General features: G+C 37.0%; 2 protein-coding genes across 3 annotated transcripts in view; one reads left to right on the top strand and one right to left on the bottom strand.

Moving 5' to 3' along the window:
- The first annotated feature begins 6 nt into the window (after positions 1–6).
- On the top strand, positions 7–979 carry LOC132913911 (coiled-coil domain-containing protein 86). Its single transcript, XM_060972573.1, has 3 exons — positions 7–311; positions 389–593; positions 694–979. Exons 1-3 carry the CDS (start codon positions 118–120, stop codon positions 772–774), a joined length of 480 nt encoding a protein of 159 aa, XP_060828556.1. The 5' UTR covers positions 7–117; the 3' UTR covers positions 775–979.
- The window catches only part of LOC132913880 (Fanconi anemia group J protein homolog), a 167,893-nt gene continuing 146,334 nt past the window's right edge, over positions 665–22,223 (bottom strand). For both annotated transcript variants that reach the window (XM_060972504.1, XM_060972503.1), the window contains 12 exons: positions 19,311–19,367; positions 4,969–5,098; positions 4,792–4,893; positions 4,618–4,711; positions 4,048–4,272; positions 3,739–3,972; positions 3,047–3,358; positions 2,314–2,622; positions 1,639–1,971; positions 1,370–1,566; positions 1,246–1,297; positions 665–1,173 (listed from right to left, as the gene is read on the bottom strand). In XM_060972504.1, the coding sequence (XP_060828487.1) occupies positions 1,072–1,173; positions 1,246–1,297; positions 1,370–1,566; positions 1,639–1,971; positions 2,314–2,622; positions 3,047–3,358; positions 3,739–3,972; positions 4,048–4,272; positions 4,618–4,711; positions 4,792–4,893; positions 4,969–5,098; positions 19,311–19,367 (2,147 nt within the window). In that variant the 3' untranslated portion in view covers positions 665–1,071. The remainder of the gene's footprint in view (positions 1,174–1,245; positions 1,298–1,369; positions 1,567–1,638; positions 1,972–2,313; positions 2,623–3,046; positions 3,359–3,738; positions 3,973–4,047; positions 4,273–4,617; positions 4,712–4,791; positions 4,894–4,968; positions 5,099–19,310; positions 19,368–22,223) is intronic.

Below are 22,223 nucleotides of genomic sequence, written 5' to 3'. Positions count from 1 at the left end.
GACCATTTCCAATATGGCGCTCGTAACCACGTGAATACATAACCTATTCTAATTTAGTGGGAAAGAAGCAATCTTTGTTTATAATACTGTTATTGAAATAAAAATCGTTAATAAAAAATGACGACTGATGAAAAAGTAACCACAGCAGAGGAGATATTGAATAACAAATTGTCTGATATTGCAGACACAAATAATATAATTATTACCAATAATACGAAAAAAGTAAAAGCTAAGAAAGAGAAATCATTCGAGCAACAAATTCCAAAAGGTAAACCAAAGTCTGGTAGGATATGGAAGGAACAAAAGAAGAGGTTCGTAGAATAAAGAAGAAAGATATATTTGATTTTATTGAGGTTAACCTTAAAGGCTGTGTTTGTTTTATAAACAGGTTTTCATCTATCGTGAAAACACGTGGCATACGATCGTCCTTTGACAAGAAACAAAAATTGAGGGATGATTTAAAACACGTTAAAGAAATGTCAAGAGCGATAAAGGCAGAAAAACAGGCAGAAAAGGAGGCAAAGAAAGAGAGAAGGAGAGCTAATCTAAAACGCGCAAAGGAGAATGAGAAGAAGAGTGAAATAGTACAAGTTGTAAGTGTCATTGTTAATAATTTAAATTGTTCCAGTATAAAATTAAATTAATAATTTTAAAAAAAGTAAAATTATGATTAAATATAACGTTTATTTATAGATTACAAATACTGCAAAATTAAAGAAGATGAAGAAGAAACATCTAAGAATGATACAAAAAAGAGATACGCTCAATATGTAAAAAACAAAGCATTTGTTGAAACTAATGTTTGTGATCTATTTAAGATGGATAACAAAATTGTCTTCATTTTATATATTAAAAAAAAAAGAAATGTTTGTAATGTATATAAAATCTAAGATTATGTCATTCATGGTAAAATTTAGTATATCATGTGACATATTAACAAAATATGCATTCCGTTTGCGGATACAGGTTTTGTATTGAATACATATATATACTTTTTAAATGTCATATGAATTTATAACACGCACATAATCTTACTAAATATCATCATATTTCTTAATTTAACCAGTTTCGTTAACTGTTTGTAATTCCTAATAGTTTTTCTTCTCTTGCCTTTTGTTTTGATACAAAGTCTTTAAGATTCTCTCTCAAGTTGTATCCATTTTGGTTGACCCACTGAAAATAAATCATTAATGAAAATATTAAAGCAATTAAAGCAATGCTAAGTTAAAATGCTAAAAAATGTACCATCGTTTTCACCCATTTTGGAAGATTTTCCTTATATTCATGCATCAGAAACCTAAAGAATAAACGAATCAATCATACTTCTAACAAAAACTTTCCATTTATATTCTGCTAAATGATCAACAACCTTTCATCGACTAGCAATACAGCTCCCCAATCGTTAATATGTCTCAAGCAACGACCTAAAGCTTGATTCAATGCCCTAAAAGCTTGTATATTGTACCACTCTGAACCCTTCAACAATCCTTTCTTAACGTTCGTATCATTGTAATTCAGTTTCATATCAATCACAGGATCTTTTCTTACTGCATATGGTATTCCAACCTAAACAACAATATTGTAAATTTGGTCATGATTTTCTCTTTTCAATTCTACTAAAAAGTGATAGAAACTTACAGTAATGACACAACGTGCTTCATTATCCTTAAAATCAATCCCTTCTGCTACTTTTCCTCTGAAGACAGCCAGAAATAAAGCTCCAGTGATTTTTCCTCTTCGTTCAGTAGATGTCTGCTCTATCACTTGACGATATTCATACATGATATCTTTAAGATCATCACCATGGCGTGGTTCTATGAAGACTTGCTTCACATCGTTGATTTTCATCCAAATGGAATTATTTTTCCACCTCTGTATTTGTGTGTGCATTACGTTATAGGATGAGAAGAAGCAAAGGATTCCATGTGGCACTGACTCACAAACATCCAACAATACTGCACCTAGTTCATCCTGGAAAAAAATCATATATCAACTATATATCAGCTCAAATAGAACAGGACAATACTTTGAAGTAATAAAGATTTCCAATTTAGTAACACAACGACTAAAAAAGCCATTTTATATGCAATCCCTAATAATAGAGTTTTAGTAGTATTAAATGTGCTGAATTATTATATAAAGAGAAATTAGAAATTTTATCAAAAATTAAATAAAATTGTAAAGAAAGCGACATTATACTTGAAAGGTCGAATTTTTAGTATGCAATAGCGAATACGTTAAACTATTCTCAAGAGAAAATGTATAATTTTGTTATTCAAATTATAAAGAAGGAAATATATATGCATAACATACTTGAAAAGCCCAGCTGTTCACAGATTGATAATTCGCCCTTAGTTTAACTTCATTCGGTCCTCGAGGTATGCACATAGCGTAAACTTGTTCCTTGGGTATCACGTGGCCGGTGTTGAGCACGTGTGCAAATGACGTTCCCAATTCGCCTTGGAACGACGCAGTCGGACTCAGGGTACCGGACGCGAGGATTATAGAGCGCGCTTGTCGAGCAAGCGGTGCAAAGGTCACACCCGGATTCATGCACAGTAGTTTCAAGGTTCGTACACGCTGTGTACACACTTTCGATGACAACCATGTATTCTCAGTGGCCTGCGATTTTGGGAAGAAATCAGAAATTCTGTGATTTTCTTTTAAATACAATCTTTTTTAGGGGAACAGAGATTTCAAATTCTATTAAATTAATCGGATCTGAAATATTTCAAAATAAGAGAATATAAAGAATTTGTAGATCTTAAAAAAGTAAATTTATCATATTTTTATTTAACATTGGAAAAAATAACTTTCGAATGATTCCTGAATCCTAAATATAATGTCATTGGAAATAAAATGTAATATCCTAAATATAATATCATATCAAAATTTTTTAAAATAATCGTCTTAGAGAATTCTTCTGTTTCAAATAATTTTTTTCATTCATAACTTGAAAAAATAATTCATATGTGCCTTGTAAATTTATTTAATTTTCTTTAATCAGACGCAATTGTAAAAAACGAATTTTCAATTTTAAACTTACGTATTTGAAATCATTTACTGTGGTTTCTGTTACACAGGCCCTAAAGTCATTCATGTATTCGCTAGAAGTGATCATCCGTACAGTGAACATTAGTTGTTCAATTAATCTCTTGGTAGCTGGTGAAATGATCGGCTTTAACACTTTCTGAGTTGTTCTACTCTCCTCTTTCGCTTTATTCGAATCTGCAATTGCTGCGTTGCACGCTCCCAGGAAATTAGTATACATGGTTTCGTTTAAACCGTTCATGTTAAATAATTCTAACAGCTCTGCACCGGTCCAGTACGGACTTGAAAGATTGTCGCTGTTATAGCCCTATTAACAGAATTTACTATATTGCAATGTTAGAGGAAGATCTTTAGAAAATATTTAACTGTTCGAAACAATAATTTTACAATTTTATAATAATGACATAATCGGGATAAAATTAATGGGGTAATAGAATTAATAGATTAAATTTGTCTAGTATTAAATAATTAGAAATCAGATTAACTAAACATGAACTAAATACTAAATAATTATGGAATTTCAATTAAATTAATTAGATGCCATAAGAAAATACATAACAAGGTATATCTTGAATTGAAAACTGGATTGAAGTGCTAGATATACCATACGTATTTTGATATTATAATCAAGCGATCGTGTAATTTTATTGTATAAATAATTTCTTGAGTAATTAACAAAAGGCTTACGATTTTATCGACGCCCGTGATTTTCAGAAAATTCACCAGCTTGAGGGAATACGTTTGAAGAGTTCCATAAATCTCGGAATCTGGAGCTCTTTGTTTCATAAGAGATTCACATTCAGTCGCAACGGCTGTAAGATGATCCTCGCGAAAACTAACGCTTGCAGCTTCTCTGCAGATGTCTTCTATATTATGAGCTTCGTCCAGAATAATCACATGGCCGGCCACATTGAGTTGCATCTGAATAAATTATAAAATATTGTATGAAACTTCAATAGAATATTTTGCACGTATTATTTCAATAAATAGACTCACACTTTCACGAATATCGGGATCCACGATGTAGTTATAAGGGCAGAAAATAATGTCCGCGTGATCCATTAAATTTCTGGCGGCGAAATATGGACACAGTTCTTCGTTTCTTCCGATCGCTACCAAGTCTTCGATGTCCCATATATCGTCCAAACCTCGACTTTTCGCCCCGCGAAACGTTGCAATGATCTTTTTGTTAGATTCGTTGTAAAACGGACAGCCTTTGCGCTATAAGAATTTTTTGGATTTTTAACTACATTGGAAAATTCGCCTTCGAAGTTGGGAACAAAATGTAGGAGTTCGTCTGGAGAACATTTTTACGCAAAGAAATTGTTTGGAAAGATTATCGAAGAAATTTTGGAAACTTTGGAATTTAGGAAGTTGGAATTTTTCCACGGAGATTTCCTTTTCTTGAAACATTGGAACGTTTCTTCGAAAATTAGAACTTGGAATTTGTTCACGAAGATTCTTTTTACAAAATTAGAATAGAGTCAAAGCGTTGGAAGTAGTTTCAAAAAATTCCACGAACAATCAGAAAGTCGATTAATTTTCAGGATCTGGGTGAAAACAAACATTTTGAATGTCCAACAGGTCGTTGCAGAGCTCAGTTTTATTTTTCGTAGTCTCTTGGATGCAAGTGCGCTCTCTACTGCTCAAAATAGTCATTCTAAAAAAAAGAAGAAAAAGGAAGAGCAATCAAATTAGAAATTTCCTTCCAATGTAAGCTACTGAAAAACTTTCTCTTACTTTTTGTGTCTGTACGAAGTTTTCTTTAATTCCCTTACAACCTGTTCGATTTGCTTGTGCGTTCGCGTACCGTAGAATATTTTTGATATCTTTATCTTCTTTCTAAAACGATATTATACATTCATACGGACAAAAATAAATTGAAAAATTTGGTTACGAAGTTGGAATAATTCTCACAATTCTTCATACGAGTTCCTGAGATCTTCCTCCTCGTCATAGTCCTCGCAATAATCCATACATTTTGTATTCGAGCTTTCAGGAAGGTCTTCTCCATTGTTTTCGCGCGACGTCGTTGATTTGCAGTCCTCTGAAACAAATTCCGCTTGATAAAAATATTTAAATCTGCCCTTTACCGTCATTGAGTTCAAGAAATTATACTTGAGATTCTTTGACGAGAGAAAAGGTATGTCAATAATTCTTTTCTTCAGTAAGTATCTTTCCTCTGCAACCATCCCTTTTATAATTTATCCGTTATCAACCGAAGAACTCGTATTATTAACTCAAAACCTTCCAGTAACGTAGAATCGTAATAGCAATCAAACATAAGAAATTTTCTAATTTTATATTCACCACAGAACTACTTTCAAAATATGTGTGTTTTTCGAATAAAAATCTTTCTTCCACCCCTTGCGTCCAAAAATATGATAATACAAAAGAATACAAATTAAATATAAATTCTCTTTCCATTTTTAAAAGCTTTGTTCCATTTCGTTTATTAAAGAATTTACTAAAATTATTATAAGAAATTTAAAAAGGATCTATCAGATCTATATCCTCCTTAATCTAATGTTGTTTCAATCCCTGCGTCTTCTTATACACTTTGAATTCGTTTATTTATATACGATAAAAATACGAAGATAAGCAAAGATGCGAAGTATAATAAAATACAATAAAACGCTATATAACAACAAATGTCATTCCATTGGAAAAGCTTGCAAATTTGAAATCTATATGCGCTACATCTCGATCTTCTTCAACCCTTTCTCTCATGTCTTTCGTTGTATATTAAAATTTTTATGAAAAGAAATCCTACGCAAAGATTATTAAAGAAATTACGAATTTTTCCCTGAAGATTTCTTGAAAACTTGGAATATTTCTTCCCGGTCGTTCATAGTAATATATTCCAAGATCCTGTGCACAATAAAAAAAGCCGAATGCGAAATAAGCAAAAATTCGCCGATTCGTACGTGGATCGCAAAGAGCAGAAAAAGCAGCTGCAATAAAAAATATCACATTCTCAAGAAATTTCCTAATCTCGTATAATAAAAAGTAGCTCTCGAATCTGTATCCACTATATCTCAGCCCTTTTCAACCCCTTCCCTTATACATTCCAAGTCCCGCGCCATTTATACACAATGAGGAAGCCGAATAAGAAATAAGCAAAAATCCGCCGATTCATTTTCAGATCACAAAGAACAAAAAGAAACGGAGAGTAGAAAGAAGAAGAAGAAGAAGAAGAAAAAGAAGAAAAAAAAGAAAATAAAAACGAGGCCAAGGGGCGAAACGTCGGAAAAGGGACAGGAATCTTTCATCGAATTCGCATGATCCCCGGGCGCATCCTCGATGCGAGCGATTTCTAAGGGGCGCGCTCGACTAACTGAAAAGGATTACGCTTATTTAGGAAGTTCCTCGCCGTTGAAAAGGATCTCTTCTCCGCAATACAGACAGGGAGAGAGAGAGAGAGAGAGATCATCTTTCCTCTCGTTTTCGCTCGTTCTGTTCTATTAATGCCTGTGAAAACGAGACGAGGAGACGAGCGAGAGGAATGTCAAAACAGCGGGATCGGTGGCAGGTGAAAGGGCAGGGAATCCATTGAGCGGGATCAATAGGGGTGGTTTAATCCACCCTCTCGCTGGATGTCGACAAAAGGGGCCAAGCTACTCGAAGGAAACGCACAGATGGGGCCGAAGAAGATGGAGAAGGGGCGGTTTTAATCCTTTCGCGTGCCTCGGTTTGCTTCGAGTCAGAAAAATAGAAATGATGGTGAAATGACAGTGAAAAGCCAATGAAATGGATGTTTATTCGTAAGCGGATTTCGACGAACGCGTACGAAGATCACTGGTAGAGGTCCTTCACGGGGTATTCGAAGATTTTCGAGAGGTAAATCCATTTCTCGATGCAGATGGGGTAGTTTGATGAATGATATTTGACATGATGTTTGACGAGGAGGAATGCGAGGTGAAGCCATTTCGTGATTGAGGACGCGGTACTGTGATGGATGATATTTGACGTTGATAAGATTCGAGCAGCAGGTGGATGAATTTCTACCGATGTAGATGGGGCGGTACGTTCGACGTTATTTTTGTGTTCGTTGACATCGTCTTTATATAAGCACGTTTTGTAATATCGATGACATTTTATTTTTATATCGATATTTCGTGTGCATAATATATTTTAGATTGTCTTTAGACTGTATATTAAGATTATATTTGTGGATGGTTGAACCGATATCGATAGGATACGAAGATTCTCTTTTGGAGGTGGTATTATTATGAATATTTATCGACATTATTTTAATGATTCTTCGTGAGTTTCTACATAAACGTTTTGTAACATTGTGTGATAAGATTATTTATTAATTTAGGACGATCATAAAGTATCTGATTTTATTTTATCGCTTCTCACGAAAATTCTTCTTGGAGATTTAAAATAACAAATATTTAGAATGAAATGTAAAAAGTGTGTCGTTTCCACATTAAATACATAAAAGTTAAAAAATACACATTTTAATTACGAAACTATCATCTTCTAACGAATTCCACGTCGAACCATTTCCTCGAAGCGATGTCTCCACCAATATTCAATATTCAATATCCGCATATGAAGGAGAAAATCCTAAGTTTCAACATGATACACAAAACGATCTATGAAGATGAAAATATTTGACGAACAAAAGGAAGGTTTAAAAAGTTGATACAAAAAAATAAAACAATAATTCAGATAATATAAATTTTCTCCACGCGATGTCTCCGTCAGTATTTAGTATCTGTATAAGAAAGGAAAAATCCTAAGTTTCAACGTGATATACAAAAAGACCTATGAAGATGAAAATATTTGTTGAACAAAAAGGAGATTTAAAGAATTAATATAATAAAATCAAACTATAATACGTACACCGTAGTGTAAATAATTAATAATTCATATACGTATAACACCTACTTTTGTAATTCTTTAAAGTACATTTTCATAAATGATTCACCTCAAACGCAGAAAAATGAAAAGTTAAATACCAATATGAATAAGTAAGCCTATTTTGGAGAACCACTTACGTACAAATACAAATATTTATTCCGTAGAAAAAAGAATCTACAGGGTGAACACAAAATTCCAATTATTCACATAGTAAAGTAATGCATAAAACAAATTTGTCAACAATTTTCTCGAACTTCATTCAAACGCTATTAATAACCCTTCTTGACGACAGCAGTGTTTAAAGGGTTAGTACATTTATAGCTAACATCCTATAGCTATGAACAAATAGTTAACAATAAGAATAAGAAAAGAATATTCAAAACCCATTTCTTTAAGCGGAAATTTATGGCTTTGGCATAAACGGGACGATACCATGTATAGTGTAAATAATTAATAATTTCTCAGTTTATGCCTTCGTAAGCAATTCCAGCCGATATCGACTATCCTATCGAAAATTCCGGCTTAACGAACAACCATTTTCGAACGAATTCGAGGTGGAAGCGTGTCCTCGACGTCTCCATCGATCCCTTTTGGCTGGCACGAACGCAACAACCCGCAAGTGTCCGGACGTCGAGGGCGTAATTCGATGGCGACGTTAAAGGGGGCGTCTCTCAGGGGTGCGATAACTTTCGGCGTCGACTGTATCGCTGGATGATACCCCTCGGGGTTTTCTCCCCTCGGGTGTTGGGGTGTGTTTCGTTGCCAGGCAACGACACCCTCAAAGTCCCCGCTCTGATTGGCCCCGTCCCGCTTCTTCCTGTCTTAGCCTCTCTCTTCTCACCCCCTTCGACAATCAGCCAGCCGCGACCGTGCCTCCTATCGACGATCAAAACCACCCTTCCCCTCTGCATCCCTCGTTTCGCCCATCGAGCCGTTCCTCAACGACGAAAATGGAAAGTCGAACACCTTTTCTGCGCTCGATTGAATCGAATTCGATTTATTCGATATCCACTTCCACGATTTTACTAATACGCGATTAACCCTCCATTCACGAGTCACCTCTTTATTTTTCTGTGCAAAATCGTCGGAGCGATTTACATCTCGTATAGGTTTATCATCGAGAGAACTTTAATGGAATAGAAAAATTGAAGTAAATAGAAAAAAGAAACAAAGGAAATATTTTTGTTCGTTAACTTACGACTTACAAACAGTGTGATCTGCTAAAATTAATAGAATAGAGCGCAATTTCGAATCTCTCGACTTCTGTGATTTCTTCGATCGTTTCGAGTGCAGTAGATCGAATTTGATTTACTCGATGTATCTACTTGTACGAGTTTCGAATATGATATGGATATTTGATTAATTTTCTTCACTTGTGATTTCTTTGATCATCGCTTTCGACAAGTAAACTATAACGTGGCTGGATTTTATAAAATCTTTCATTAAGATTTTGTATCTCTTTTCTTTTTGGTTTGATACAAATGTACAGTTTCGATATAAATTATCAGTCATGTTTGAACCATCGATTTCGTGCAGGATTCCGTGTTGAGGGAGAATAATCTCAACTTGCCCCAAGGACCTACTTTAAGAACCTTCTCGTTGAGATGTTCCATTTTTCGTTTGTTTTAAAGTATCATCACAAAGTTTCTGTTACATTCTCTGTAAAGTAGAACGCGAACGTTAACCTACTCCAACAAACGATCCATAGATCCACAAATAGCAATAGTTTCACGACACTATCTTATCAAACGATGTATGCAAAATGCATGTAAATGAGTTCGCAAAAAAACTTTAGAATTGTATCTATAAAAATACGAATTTTTCTCAAACATTCGCAGTTATAAAACAAGTTTATAAAATAAAATAAAAATAGATCACAAAAGTAACAGAAAGCATTCGACTTCTGGTTAGACACAGCATAAGTATTAATACTTATGGGTGGCAGTATGATTGCTAGAAGCGTAAATTTCTAAATAAAATAAATAAATTTAACAATTACACTTTACTACCTTGTACTATTAAACTGTTTTAATTAAATAAATTTAGCTGCTTACGCGTGGTCAGTGTAACCGCTAAAAGTTTACATTTTCGGTATAAATAAAAAATACTGGTCGCTAAAAGCTCCAATAAATTATTCTAACAAGATAAATTGAACTACAGTTGATGTAACTCATTGCGTAAATGGATTGAAACAATTTTGCTGATGGTGAACGAAATTACAATATGAGATAATAAAAACTGTGCGGTATTCGAATATCAAAGTTACTCGCTGTACTTAATTATACGATGTACAAATTCAAATTGAAATTAACCTCGTCGAAAAGCGATACGCGAGAAAAGTGTTGCATTCGAAGATCATCAGTTTGGCGCGCGAAAATGTCAACGAGACCGCTCGAATCCAGCAATTAATTTGATTCTCGGTCCACACGAGTTAATTCGTATCACCGTGGCGATATTTTGAAATTTATTATACGGCGCGTAAACCGAGCTTCCTCCGGCAAGCAATTATACCAATTAACCATTGGCTCTCATTTCCATTCGCCGATTCGTTAAAGTATCGCGCTACTCTTTCATTCGATTCATCCTCTCTTCTTCCTGAATTAAAATTATCGAACAAAACATTGACCATAAAAACAGTATGACTGTGTTAAAAATGAAAATCGAACGCAGAAATATGCGCTCGTATTTTTCATTGATCGAGGAGGATTTAATTGATATTTAATCGCGGAGAACGACCTTTGTTTGGAACGAAATCGAGGTCAAGATGCGTTCGATGATATCGCGCGCTATTGAGAGCCCCCCAAATGAATCGTCCACTGTGCCGCTTCTTATCTTTGCGAATAATTCTGGCCGAGAAGGAAGAAACAGAAAAAATGGAAAAGAAGAAAATCCAAGAGGAACAATACGGTGTCGTGTCCCGTTGCGTATTTCATTCCCATTCATCGTGGCCAGTATGAATGAACTCGTTTCACGTCGATCACTCGCTCCGTATCTCGCGCATACTCGTTCACGTATATCGCGAATAAATAAACAGTTGATTCCGCGAGCATAAAGCGGTCGATTCTTCGATTCTAGTCTGTGGATCGTTCGTACGATTTGCTGCGGAGAATAATTAATATCGGTTATCGTAAGCATAATCGCTACTTGGAGAGAATATTGGAATATACAGGGTGTGGTCGAATAACATACACAAATAGGTACGAAGTGATTCTTTATGGAAAAATAAGAACGAAATATGGAATAAAATTTGTTCGTTTAAAGTTTAATTTTCGAGAAAGTCTAGTTTGAAAATTTATCAAGTATACTTGAACATGAACGTGTATGTAGAGTGATGAAAAGAATGATACGCGAGGAATATTAGCCCTGACCGCGATCTGTGGATCGTGAATTTAACGCGAATTCTTCTACGTCAATTTTTCTCTCATTTAAAGAAACGAAAAATATGTTCTAATTTCATAACATTTCGAAAGATGTCGAACGTAAAATTGAAACGAGAACACGCATGCTAATGATATGTTTCTCCATTTTGTTCGAACAAGAGATACTTTTTAACGGTAGAAAAATATAATGGGTCAAGAAACGTAGCGACATTAAACAACAAGGGGTAAATAACCATTTTTCAAAATTAGTGCGTAACTACTTTGTTACTGAGTTCGTAGCAAACTTCCTTCGAAACTATCTCTCCTGAAAAAGATCTGAATTTTTGCTTCTTAGAAACGAAACGTTTTCTTAAACACTATGCATCAAAATATCCGTATTTTTTTCTATTTTTGTCTCAATTATGGCAGCACGTTGTCGATTAATCGACACAGGAAGGGTTAAATATATCAACACATTTTTGCGCAAAAAGAAAGAAAAACGAGGAATACGAGGGGATAAATTAAAATATGATTGGCATTGTAATATCGTAAACGAATTTATCGAAAGTTGGAGCAGCCTTACCCCGGCCTTCCTTTTGTCCGAAGTTGTCCAGAGAATTAGAGATTATTAGCGGGGGGATTTCGGTCTCTATCGATATGGCTTTTGTCTCGGCTCGCCATAAAGTTTCGCGAGGCACCGCAATCCAACCAATTAGCAACGATTTGCTAAATCAAGCCGCAGCCACGAATTAATTGGTCCTCGACTTTCTTCCACTACCCCAACCCCCTGCCATTCCGCCCTTTCTCGTTTTCTTCCTCGTCTGTCGTCGACAACAAATACTCTAAGTCCTCTTCGATGAGAGAAACCGCCGTTCCTCTCCAAGGTTCACCTCGTATTTTTCTTGCTCGTTTTTCCCCGCCCGGCTGGAATATCGCGTTAAGAACACCGGAAGAAGCCGCGATCCGGGATCCCAATTATCGGTTCTGTCGAGGCGATCTCTTCTTTTTTAAGCAAGAATCCTTTTTATTCTTTTCTTCGGGACCGAATAGGGGAGACAGTGTTTGATCGATATTTTAGACTAAGATTAAAGGGGAAAAAAAAAATACATTCAAAAACAGATATTTTGAGATCGAGATTCTTGGTAGATGACGTTTGACTTACTATTTGGCCGAAATAAATTGTTGCTCAGGATTATAGTATTCATTTAATTCTCTATCTATAGTGCAGTTAATTAAGTATTGTTACGACTCTTCCCTACATGTATTCTTTATAATACGAAACGTATGTGGATCGGTGAATTGGATTCTTTTTTAAAAATGAAGTTAAGACAGTCACGAACTAGGGCAACGAATTGTTTCTTATCTTTGATTTTTCAAAACGCAATAGCTCGAAACGATTCTTTCCTTCTCCTTTCTTTGTTCTTGTCGGCAGGCGATAAACGAAAAAGAGAGGAAAAAAGAAAGAAAGAAAGAGGAATCGATCGTGGCCATTGTACCGCTGGGGATGGATTAGAAATTCTGCGATGCCGTGGCCGTCGACAAAGGGATTACGGGAATTTAAACGATTCGCCGTAGTTTACGGGTGCATCGTGTCCATATGTCGCGCACATCGGCGCCGGCATTGTGTCGCCGGATCGTTTCGCAATTCGCTCGCGCAGCGGGTGCATCGCGAAAACGCGGCAATTTCAATGCGAACGTTTCTGCGATGCTGCGCCCGAATGGGGTCGACGCCAGCTCGTTGATTAATTCGCGAGATTTTTCTCTTTTTTTCTTTCTTCTTTCGCTTAATTATTCGCCTGTGATTCGAATGCAGTTAGAACAAATTAGAATTCCGAATGAATGCAAGTAAATAGAATCAATCTTCAACGTTGTGCGACGCTTTGAATTTATTGTATGTATTTGACATACGTAATTTTATTTAAGTTTTATTTATTATATATTACTAAATATTATAATAATTAATTGATATTGGTATTTTCATTGATATCTATTCTTACTGCCCGTCCATTTATTTTTCTATCTAACTCTATACGAGGAGCAAGGGAAAACGAGGAATGTCGATTTTTCGTGATTTTCACAGTTTTATAACTGTGACACATTTCGTTTATGAGAATTGCAAAACTATCAAATTACGACGATTATGATGCTTCGAAATTTCTGCATAAGACAGCATTAAAGATTTGGTGTAGGTACTGGTTAAAAACAGGAAATGTTCACTCTGTACTCGAACAAAATACGGATAAAAATATTTTATAAATCATATTAGAGTTCGTTTTATTAATCATTCTTTTTTTTATGACGACTAATTGTAAGTATGTAAACTTCATTTTATGAACAGTGCAGTCGAATTCACTGAATCTTATTCCTTTTCTGGTAGACTACGATATTCAAAATTAATTTTTCAAATAAAACCATTTTGTGACATTCTTTGTTTTTCTCCTTTTCCTTCATCAATACGTATCTAAATGGAAAATAATTACGAAACTATTTCCAGATTATCAATATGGAATAAAAGAACGTTTTCTTTCAGATCCTCTTATTATCCTTCGTCCTCTTCTGTTCGTATAGAATCTTACTAAACTACTCTATCTTTTGTTTCTTCTTTCGTAAATTTTCTCTTTGATTCTTGGAAACAATTATTGTACGATATAGATAGATGGAGAACCTTAAAACAACCCCTGAATTATCAATAGCGAATGAAACAATAGCCTTTTTCAGTTTATCTATTGATTCTGTGTGGCCATTTCAAAAGCTGTTCATAATTCAGTAATGAATAATCTATCTACAGTGTGCCATAGAATTATTCGCACAGTCGAGAATGAAACAGAAATTTATGAAACAATAAAACAACGGGAAAGCCTTCTTAATATTTGCTATTTAAAATTGAGAAATTGTAGTTTGAAAAATTATGAGATAATTAGTCATGGCAATCCTTTAAAATTTTACCACGTCACAAAATTAACGGCGACAACAACAGCAACGATACTAAAAAAAAAAAAAAAACCAGCTACTCTAAGTTGTAACGCAAAAACGATATCCTACCTACGTACCAATTAATATTTCATAACGAAAAGTATTATTTTGAATTCCGCTATTTAAGAATCTCGATCATATTATGTCTAAATAAAAAGATGTTAAAAGAGCCAATTTTATTACATTTTCACCTGTTGACGTACTAAAATTAATTCATAGTACAGAAGACTAAATTGTAAGGAAATGAATGAAATGGAACATCAATTGTCTGTCTTTCCACGTAAAGCCAGAAAGAATTAAAATTGCAGCAATGGAAGCTACGCGAATGGTGGTTGAATATACGCCATTTCTTTGGCGGAATAAAAGCAACGTGGAATCATTACATTCCTGGGCAAATAGGGGCGACGCGATCGTAATCCTCGGCAATAGTTCACGGCGTAGAAAAGACCTAGCGAGTGGAGGCGGCCAAACAAAGGGGGTTGCTGGCGATCGAGGCCTCCTCGTTCCGCGAAGAAAACAGGCAAAGAGTCGACGAGAATGCGGCATCCGGGATAGCATCCCCCGTGTCGTACAGAAACGTTATTAGCACGAGCTTCTGCTTCTACAACCACCCAGTGACCTCATCCCTCTGTGCGTTGCCTTTGCAAGGATGAAGAGAACACGGAAGAGGAAAAATTGAGAAAAAGAGGGTGCATTACGTTGTAACGTATGAGATGCACGTTTGAACGTTCCAGATTCTTAATCTGCATTGCGTCGAGAAACGCGTACGTTTGTAAGCGTACGGTTATCGATAAGAGTTTATGAGAAATTTAAATAAAAAAATCGTTCAGCTGAAACTTCTCATTGAGAAATCAGTCGATGTGAGAAGTTGCGATGAGAAGTGGACGAATCGGTTATGAAAAATTCAGAGGTGTCTGCCAAGAATCCGAATCTAGTTTGTGGAATTATTTATTAAACGCGTGGGACAAATACAACGGAAAATTCAATAATGCAAATACCGAAAGACGAATGGTGAGATGAAAATGATACGTATGAGACAAAATCGTAGCTGTATTAGGAGGTTTTCTTTATATGCTTTGAGATTCTAAACGAAATTGTAATTTTAAAGGTCCTAACAAGTTGCTAACGATTTTTTAATAATATCTAGTATTTAAGAAAGGAACTGTATATCTACGGAGATTCGATAAAGTTTAGAACAAAAGTATCTTTCGAAAATTGACGGCCTTAAAAATATTAACGATATTTCATTAGATTGTAGCAATCAGTGAAAATGACTTTACTTCAATGAAAAGTAAAGAAATATTTATTTCGAGTTTAAAAAATTGACATCTTTGTATGTTGCGATCTAACAACTTCGCTCGAAGAATATCAAAACTATTTTGAGAAAATGACGAGAAAATAAGAAACGAAGAAAAGATGAGAAAAGAGCCGAAGTTTCTAATCGAGAATGCTTAAGGGCAAAGCAAATACGCAGGGGAGAAAAATGCCTGCCTTAGTCGGATCGAGATACGGTTACTGGCGGAAAGTGAAGAAATAGGTCGAGCAAATACATAAATAAAAGGAAAAGTAGCGAGAAGAGCGTTGGGATTAAAGTGGGATGGGATCGGGGAGGCAAAGAAATACTTTCAGCGTTGGAAATACTTTTCTCCCAGCGATATTACTTTTCCTCGAACCAAGAAAACATTAGCTCCGAGTGAAAATGAGACACAGAGAACCTGGCAACCACGTCGATATTACGTTGAACGGAAAGAAAAAGGGATGAAAAACCGGCCGGAAAGAAAAACGCAGAAAAACCATCAGATGGAAGAACAGAAAACTGAAACTCAGAAAATGGATAAGTTTGAAGGAACAAGATGGACAGGAGGAGAATAGGAAGAATCGTGAATGATCTATCAGTATATATGTCGATTACTGTCGTTAGCCCTGCTTGGAGGAAGGGAAAAATCGGAAAACGACGGAAAACCATCCAATATTAAGAAAACCATTAGAAAGAAGAACAAAATGGAAAGTTAGAAATGGTGCAAAAATTCGAATGACCGAAAAACGGCCAAATAGTAAGAAAATCACTAGAAAGGAGAAGAAAATTAAAACTCAGGAAATAGATGAAGATAGAAAAAACGAGTAATCAGCGATGAGGTGTATGACGCAGGAATTCTACGTCAACTACTACCACTAACGCTAATGCTGTCCCTACTCGAAGAAAGAAAAGCTTTGAAAACTATAAAGAGCACTGTGATATTATAAAAACCATTAGAAATCAGAACAAAATGAAAGTTCATAAAATAGACGAGATCGAAGAGAGCTTCAACGTGGAACAGTGTATGGCGCAAGAATTCGAAGAATCGCGGATGATCTACCACTATACTACAGCAAACTTGTAGCACTAATACTACCCCTTGGAGAAAACGAAAAATCGTAGTGGAGGAAATGGTTCGAGGAGGAAGCAAAGAGACAGCGAGAAACGAAGAGGGAAGTGTGTACCGAGGGACAGGAACCGGTGTTTGGTCGACGGGGGTTGGGCGAGGAGGGTTCGGTCGCCATGGCGACAAGCAACCCCCGGGACCCACGGAGCTCGTCGCCGGGGTTGGTCGAAAAGGGTGGCCCAGGGCGTCTGTCGGGCAGGTTAGGCCGGGCGTATAGCCCGAATGTCACTCGACACAAGGGGGACACAAGGATGTCCTGGACGCGAGCGAGACGGAACGTTCGTTCGTGGGTTGTGTGAGCGAGCAAGAGGTTAGGGTGCGAAAGGTAGACGGGAAATGGGGGGATCGAGCTCGGTACAGAGAGAGACTCTGAGCGGAGGAGAGGGTGCAGCAGGCCAAGATGGCCGACGACGCGACACCCACCATGTCAATAACACCCTTCTTCGACGCAAAACCGAGCCAACCTCCCTCGTTTCGCCCCGAGAGTCACCCTCAGCCCACCCAACGTCGCCCACCCACGCCACTCTCTCACCCATCCCTGCTTTCTAGCAGCTGCTTTTCCTTCCACGACCTTTCGTCAGCCAGCCAGCCAGCCAGCCAGGCCTCGCCTGTTCCTGGACTATATTCACCGAGGACGACGATGATGCGCTCTCTCGCCGCGATTTTCCCCGGCTTCTTGCCTCCGCTCGCGGTAATTAACGCGACGGATCCCCTGCCACCAGAAAGGGAAACGACTACGAAGGGTGGCAAGAGGGAGAGAAACAGAGAGGGAAGAAGAGAGAGAGAGAGTATGAGAGAAGGGAATTCACCGACACACGGAGGGAAAGCAGCACTCGCAGAGGCCATTGCTAGCGAGGGCGTAATTCCGTTAAGTGTCTTCGTAAACTTCGTTAGCTGCATTTCCCGACATTACTCACCCCAGCGCGCGTTTCTACGCACCCTGCGCGCTCGCTAGCTCGCCCCTGATACGTGTACCGAGCGTGTTCGATGTATCTCGGGCTACGAGTACGACCAGTGAAAGTGCGAATAGTTTTTCTTTTTTTCTTCCTTTTTTTTTTTCTGTTTCTACCGAGTGTTCCTACTCTGAGAATTTAGAGAATTTAGTAGAGACGAACGTAATGTTGAAAACGTTTCTGATGGAACGTACGAGCTTTTCGGAGACTATGCTGATCAGCTGCAGAGATTAAAACGCAAGCATTTTCGAAAATTTAATTTGGAATTTGCGATTATTTGTGTCACGTCTTTGTGATAAATAAATTCGTAGAGGAATATCCTCTGTTTTTTGAACAGTAATCACGCGCGTAGATACGTGGCTCGTAAATAGGAGACTTTATAGAAAGTGGAGTCGGTCAGTTTGGCTTTTGAGAAGCTTGCATTTTAATTTAATAGCGATACGGAAGAAATATTTGGAGATATTTTATGAAATGGTCGCAAGAGGGGATTTATCTTTATTGGAGGAATCAATTACTGATATTCGGATCGCGTAGTTAATGCGCGATTGTTCTTGACAACTTCGGCGCTAGCAGGCATTAAACGGTATCAAACGAACGCATTGACAATCCGTTTGTGCTTGCTAAGCCCCCTTAGGACATTCGATTTGCAATTCGTGTCATAATTAACGATCATCATTATCATTCGTAGTCATTGAAATGAAACTACAATCGGATTCGCAACATTAATATGCTTTACATATTATCGACGGAATTAATAACCGCGTATGGTATTCATTACATCTCTGTCGGGCCGTGCATCAACATCACTTAACATTCTAATTTAACAATAAAATCATTCGACCCTGTGTCCCACGTTTCCGTGCAATTTTCGATGACGATCGTACTTGCGTTTGTTACCGCTCGATGTGAACCTACTGTATCTAAACAATTTTGATTACGAGCACGCGTTATTTTATCCATTAAAATTGCTGTATACATTAAATAGTTAAATATAATTAATCATAACTATTCCACGAATCATATGATTTGGACTGTAAACTTACTTTTATCAGAAAATCAAGGACATACTTCGATAATCAAATGCTCCAGAATTAACCAATTAATATTGGTTCGCATTATTAATACGTAATTGAAAAAAAGCAATTCTTCCTCCCACATGCCAGAAACATTTAGAATCGTTGAAAAATTCCTGAAATTCTTTGATCTAACGTTTTCCACATTTTTCTTTAATTCTTCCGCTTTAGTCTAAAAAGAACAACAAAACGGCAGAAACGAAACTTCATTCGAGAATCATTCGAGGGTGTGGAAACTATTTTCACGGCGCGTCGTCCAATACAGCTTTAACAACTGAACGAAACAAGTTCCTGTTTCCTTTCGAGATAATCAATGCGGGTCGAGCTTTCGCTTTTCAAAAACCGGCCTCGCGTTGTACCGACGCGGGAAAAGCAGATGTTGCAAAATCAGTTAGGTCTATTAAATATAATAACCGACAGGGGTTTTCATGGTTGAACGAGCCGGAATATGTTACGTAATATTCTTCGTTCTTTTGCTGTCGGCCCTGCACAATGGAAGCAAGAGGCTGGAAGCTATGGACGATGCCTTACATCCGTTTCGAAAGAACCTTTTTCCATCGCGAACTGTTACCATATTTTCGACTAGGTTAACCATGATTAACTTACGTAAAATATCCTCGTAGATTTGCTTTTTCAGTTTCTCGTTATGGTTCTGCACTTCGGCTGGAACAGAGAAAGTATCGAGCATATTAGAAATTTGAGCTATATTTACACGTATCGTGACATACTGTTTGAAATCTATCATGCAATTAGCTAGATAAAACTGATCGTAATTTCATAGAAAAGGAGTGTTGTATTATCCTTTGGCTCAGAATGGCTTTGGGATTATGCTGTCGCTTATAAAATGTAACTTAATTAAATTTAGGCACATGCTTTTCAAAGAAGTCGCAATAACTAACTGGTTAACAATAACTGGACATAATCGAATAATATTCTCATAATAAATGCGTAAAGGTATCTTTTAATGTGGCAATCAGAAAGAAATCATGAAAATTTACTTCGACTGATAAACGCGTAAATCGACGTAAAGTTATAAATATAAAGACATATATGTAAAGATAATAAAATCACATATTTTTCTGTGGCACATTGAGATCCGCAAAATTTGTTTAAAGTTGTTTCACCGACGTGCAACGATGTTGCAGCCTTATACAAGCTTAAATATAAGAAAGTTAGAATACCACAGTGCAATAACCACTATTTCGCTGTACCTAAAAGGGAAGTCCTTAAACGTTAACGTTAACGTTTCAGTTACTTCAAGAACCCACGTCGCCAAGTGTTCGTACATAGCTGTATCACGAGTCAAAGAGTGCCAACATGCCCGAAAGAGATCGCAGCCGCAGATTAGCGTCGTTTCGGAGGTGATCCCATTCGAAACGCTTAGCACGCGTTTTCCGGTAGCACCCAGTGGCACGCATCGGCTATAAAGCTAGACTCGATCTAGGGAGCGAGAGCTGGCAAAGGGTAGCAAAATGGAACGAGACGACGAATACTAGTTTACCATAGAGCATAAGAAAAAAAGAAAAAGAGAGACGAAGAAGAAGAAGACAGAGATCAAAGGAGAAGGGAATTGAACTGAGTAGTAGGAGGCAAAAGAAAATATCCCAGGGCAGGCACACACACGGCAACCCTCTGAAAAGATCTCCGCTAATGGGCATTATATTTTTCGTTAGGAGAGCCGACGGGATTATGGGCCTGTCAGAGGCCTAATAACTGGTCCCTCGGTGGGCCACCTCGCATCTGATACGGGAAACGGGGCCCTTCTCTTTATACAATGTGCGCATTAAAAACACTAATCGCAATGCGCACGAGCACGATCGCGTATTGTACTAGCGCATGGGATCATCAAAGGCCGCCGACCAAAGGCCGGGGGAAAAGCTTTTGCACAGTGGCCTCTCTTCACCTCTCTTTCCCACTCGCTCCTCTTTTTACCGGCCGACCTCGTGAGACTTCTTCCAGGCCCAGCGAAGAGTTTCGTTTCTATCGCCGCCCACTCTTTCGCCTTTTGTGACCCCCCGTTTGCCTCGCGGGATTGATTTAATTTCTTGTTCCGCGAGAACTCGGCAACTTCGACAGAAACCGTGCTACGATACATTTTTTCTTCGTTTTCGTATTTTTAATACGATTTTCGCGCCATGATCCTTATCCATAGTAGGGATATAACTCGCGGTTCGTCGTAAAAATACATTTTTTTAACGAAGAGAACAGAACACATTCGAAATAGATATCTCGGAAGAGAACTTGTTAACTCTATGTAATTTGAATATAGAGCGTCCTATGATTTTTTCCTGAGTCACGACCTTCTTCTATAATGAGGAAATACCTAACCTTCAATCTCTTCGTAAGAGAAAAATTTTGCAAGAATGTACATCATTTGTTCCATAAAAAAAATATTCTTCATAAGGTAGAGAGACACGTTACAAAATAAAAATTGTAGAACAGAGTTTTTCATTTTCATTTCTTTTCAACATAGTGCCTTCTGAGTCACGACTTTTTCCCTATAATAACCGAATAACTTTAACTCCTTTGTGAATGAAAATTCTCTTAATACGACAAAGAAAATACATAAGAGAATATAAGTCTCTCATTATAAGTCTCAGAATATAATTCCAAGTTAGTTTTTAATTAGTGCTAAAAACTTTCACCATTAAAAAGATTACGACGACCCTCGAATAGAAAACACTTTGCGGCCCAGTATACCATTGAGAACACAAGTTCTATAAAAAAAAAGAAAAAGAAAAAAGAAAAAAAGATGAGTTATTGAGCGAATGTAAACTGACTTAGAAACGATGGGCACGATTAGGAAGGGTGCTAGATCGAGTGGTTGACATACCTTGCTTTTACGTGCTTCCTTTTGTGCTAGACTCGTGTTTCGAGTACTATAGATTGATCTTTGTTTTGTTGTTTTCTGGTGCAGGGGATATAGATGTAGGTTTTTTTGTTGATCGTAGAGGCAGGATTGAGCGAAAGGGTTGTTTCGGGGATTGACAGGGTGGAATGACTGTGGGAGATTATCGATGAACCGTTTCGCTGATTTCGAACGATGAATATGAGAATTAAGCAGGGATGAAGTACTTTACAGAGGGTAGTTCGAAATTTGAAATAAAAAAGGAGAAGCAGGATTTTTTCATTGGAATGTTCTAATAAAATAGATTTGAACGTGACGAAACGTAAGTTGTAAAATGATTTTAATTAGTTAATCTAAATCGAGGCTGTCGGTCAATCCGATCAACTTAGCTTTCTCTTAATTTATCAATTTCATTACAAAGTACATGATCAACGTTCAATTCTTAGAAAGAAGCAAATTACTTGCTTTACTACCAGAAGAAGACATAAATAATAGGAAATTCCAAAGCAAATTTAAAAAGATAGTATTTGCAACATCATCCTCTTTTTCCTCCTTTTCAATTTATGGGGTTGATCAATGTGAATTCCGAACTGCTTAATTATTGGTAATGTTTTATTAACCAGCGAGCTGGCGCGGCGCGGTAATTTCTGGTGAATTTGTAATCGGAGTCG

The sequence above is a fragment of the Bombus pascuorum genome, chromosome 14 (assembly GCF_905332965.1).
Source record: "Bombus pascuorum chromosome 14, iyBomPasc1.1, whole genome shotgun sequence".
Taxonomy (NCBI): domain Eukaryota; kingdom Metazoa; phylum Arthropoda; class Insecta; order Hymenoptera; family Apidae; genus Bombus; species Bombus pascuorum.
The sequence above is the reverse complement of the archived record's forward strand: the minus strand, read 5'-3'. Positions and strand labels throughout refer to the sequence as shown.

What these genes read in the sequence shown, in the direction of transcription:
- LOC132913911 (XM_060972573.1), top strand. Translation starts at nt 118, where the DNA reads ATGACGACTGATGAAAAAGTAACCACAGCAGAGGAGATATTGAATAAC. An exon ending in TGGAAGGAACAAAAGAAGAG is followed by an intron (nt 312 to 388) that starts GTTCGTAGAATA and finishes TTTTATAAACAG; the next exon opens with GTTTTCATCTATCGTGAAAA. An exon ending in AGAGTGAAATAGTACAAGTT is followed by an intron (nt 594 to 693) that starts GTAAGTGTCATT and finishes GTTTATTTATAG; the next exon opens with ATTACAAATACTGCAAAATT.